This window comes from Rhagoletis pomonella, unplaced genomic scaffold, assembly GCF_013731165.1.
Source record: "Rhagoletis pomonella isolate Grant_MI unplaced genomic scaffold, Rhpom_1.0 Rhpom_scaffold_00001, whole genome shotgun sequence".
Lineage (NCBI taxonomy): Eukaryota > Metazoa > Arthropoda > Insecta > Diptera > Tephritidae > Rhagoletis > Rhagoletis pomonella.
In genome coordinates this window covers 13,021,119-13,023,751 of record NW_023458555.1, presented here as the reverse complement: position 1 = coordinate 13,023,751, position 2,633 = coordinate 13,021,119, and the positions used below count along the sequence as shown (strand labels likewise).

The 2,633-nt window shown below is 39.0% G+C and overlaps 1 protein-coding gene across 1 annotated transcript; it reads left to right on the top strand.

Moving 5' to 3' along the window:
• Positions 1 to 323: 323 nt before the first annotated feature.
• LOC118750657 (facilitated trehalose transporter Tret1-like) lies at positions 324 to 2,198 on the top strand. The gene is made up of 5 exons (XM_036485392.1): positions 324 to 600; positions 666 to 796; positions 915 to 1,267; positions 1,331 to 1,743; positions 1,930 to 2,198. The coding sequence occupies exons 1-5, from the start codon at positions 379 to 381 to the stop codon at positions 2,128 to 2,130; spliced, it is 1,320 nt and encodes a 439-aa protein (XP_036341285.1). The 5' UTR covers positions 324 to 378; the 3' UTR covers positions 2,131 to 2,198.
• The last annotated feature ends 435 nt before the right edge of the window (positions 2,199 to 2,633 follow it).

Here is a 2,633-nt window from a genome sequence, read left to right as displayed (position 1 = left end):
CAGATGCCAATTTGTCAGAGCAAGAAATTAGGGAAATTTCTTCCATTGTGGCACCCCTTGTTTAATTCTTCGTTGTTTGGAGGTAAACTTTTGACCAGTTTATAAATTGGGCGCGTTCCGTCTTACTTTGTCGGTATGTTGGGAATACCAAGAGGTTTTCTGTTTATCTAAACAATATTCTGGAGCATTGTGATCTGCCTATTCAGAATTGAAATCGATAAATAACAACAAACTCTATCGGGTTGTCACATTCCCTTAGGCAAAATACCCTCGTCTTTGAAAGCGCCTAGTATAGCTTGAGACCAGGAAACTATTGCTAAAGATTAAGAAATATTTGTAAATACTGTTTTTTTTTTTTTGTTCTCTTCAGAACACATCATGACCTTCGCCCATGCCACTGGACTGGGTTGGCTGTCACCTACATTAAATATACTTCAGTCACCGGCGTCACCGCTCGATTTCCCGGTCACAACAGAAGCTGCCTCCTGGATTGGTTCTACATTTGGTTTGGGCTTTATAGCAGGAAATATATTCTTTGGCCTTACGCTGGATCGGTGGGGTCGCAAAGTGAATATGTACATTTTGGCTTTTCCGCATATGGTAAGACAGCCGACTGAATGGGAAAAATGGAGTGCCACAAAAATTAGAAAAAACAATTCTTGTAGATTTTCTGGATACTCAACTACTTGGTGCAATGCGTTGAACATTTGTATATAGGGCGTTTCTGTGCTGGACTAGCAAGTGCTGGCATTTTTTTGGTTGTGCCGATTTTCATAAGCGAGATTTCCGATAAAGAGTAAGCCAATTATTTTGAGAATCTATAAGAAATATTTCCGTTAGATTTTGTATTTCCAAATAATCACCGCACAACTCGATTTCCGCTTTTCTCTACTATGCCTTTCACGCTTTTCCAGCATCCGCGGCGCGCTCACTGCCATGGCTATGATGTTCTTCAGTTCCGGCTTGCTAGTTGGTTACATAATGGCCAGCTATTTGGACTACTATCTCATACCCTGCATCATAGTTGTACTACCCATTCTATATCTGATCGGGAATTCGTTTCTACCGGAGACGCCACAGTGTTTGCTAAAGCGCGGACGTGAGCGCGAGGCTGAACAGTCCTTCAATTTTTACAAGGGCATCGAGTTCCATGCTTACCTAGAGAACACTGCTTCAGCACCACCAACGCCCGTTAGCGAATTTGATGAACTGAGAGCAACAATCGAGAAAGGTGGTCTGACAACGCCACTCACGATGAAAGACTTCTGTAAGCTATGGCCTCAGCTCAACGAAAATAATTTTAATTTCAAATTTCATTTTCTCTTTGCAGTCAACAAAGCGACACTCTTCAATTTCTTCACTGCCGCAATCTTGTGTTTGCTCAATCAACTGTCGGGTAGTTTTGCAATCATCAATTATATGGCAAATATTTTTGCCGCTTCCGGTTCGACTATGGATCCAAATGTTAGCGCCATTATTATGGGATTCGTGCAAATACTGGGTTCTTTGTCGGCCACCGTATTGGTGGAGCGTTTCGGTCGTCGGCCTTTGCTTTTATCCTCGGCGGTCGGCATGATGGCTGGCATGTATGGTTTTGGCGCATTCGTGCAATTTACCGATGCTCAAACGAAGGCCACATACAATTGGGTGCCAATTGCTTTTATGATGTTGGTGGTGTTCACAGCCGCTTATGGAGTCTTTGGAATTTTCTTCACAATTGTAGTTGAAATACATCCGGCAAAGGTGAGCAGAAAGAGCCCTGAATTGAAAAAGTTCATGAAATTTGATCAACCTTAGACATTCAACAAAATATTTGATTCGATTTTGGTTTCTGATGACAGACGAATGATTTTTGCACCTTTCCAATACTGATAAGCATCTTTTTGAAACATTTATTTCTATAAAAACTCTTTTTCTTTCTTTTTCTAGATTCGTCCGCAAGCTCTATCGATTTGTATGCTATTCAACAGCATTCTGGTATTCATAACTTTGAAGCTATTTCCCTATTTCCTTTTTAATTTGGGCATCACAATTACAATGTATTCCTGTGCCAGCGTTTGCGTGATTACAGGCATTTATCTGTACATTTTTCTGCCGGAGACTAAAGGCAAATCAATGGAGAAGGATTAGGAAGAAAAAAGTGGTTATTGAAAATTGTTTTTAAGGAACAAAGAAAATATTTAATTATTTTTTATTGGAAAGGAATAAAAATTAATCAAAAGTGAAATATTGTTTTTTCATTTATACTTATTTCGGTTAGAGGTCGGTTATATCGTATTAACAACTATTTACACAGCTTTTGTTGTTTCAAGCTACGATCTTGTAAAAAGTAAGGTATTCATTTGAAAAAAAAAGAAAATTGTCGTGCTACAAAAATAATCTTAATCGACGCTTTTCGCTATACAGTTAAAATGTTTTTGTTTAATGGTGATTTCCTTTATCCCAAAAATTGTTGCCATTCTACGGTACAAAAAGTGTTTGATGTCACACTCAACCCTGCAAAAAGGCATGAAAGGCAGAAAATCTTTTTTTCAAACCTTTATGGGCCAATTTCTTAGCCACTTTCATAGTCCTCATCTAACTCTCTCAACGATAACAAATGAAAAACAGATGCCGAGATAGTTCGAAGGCAC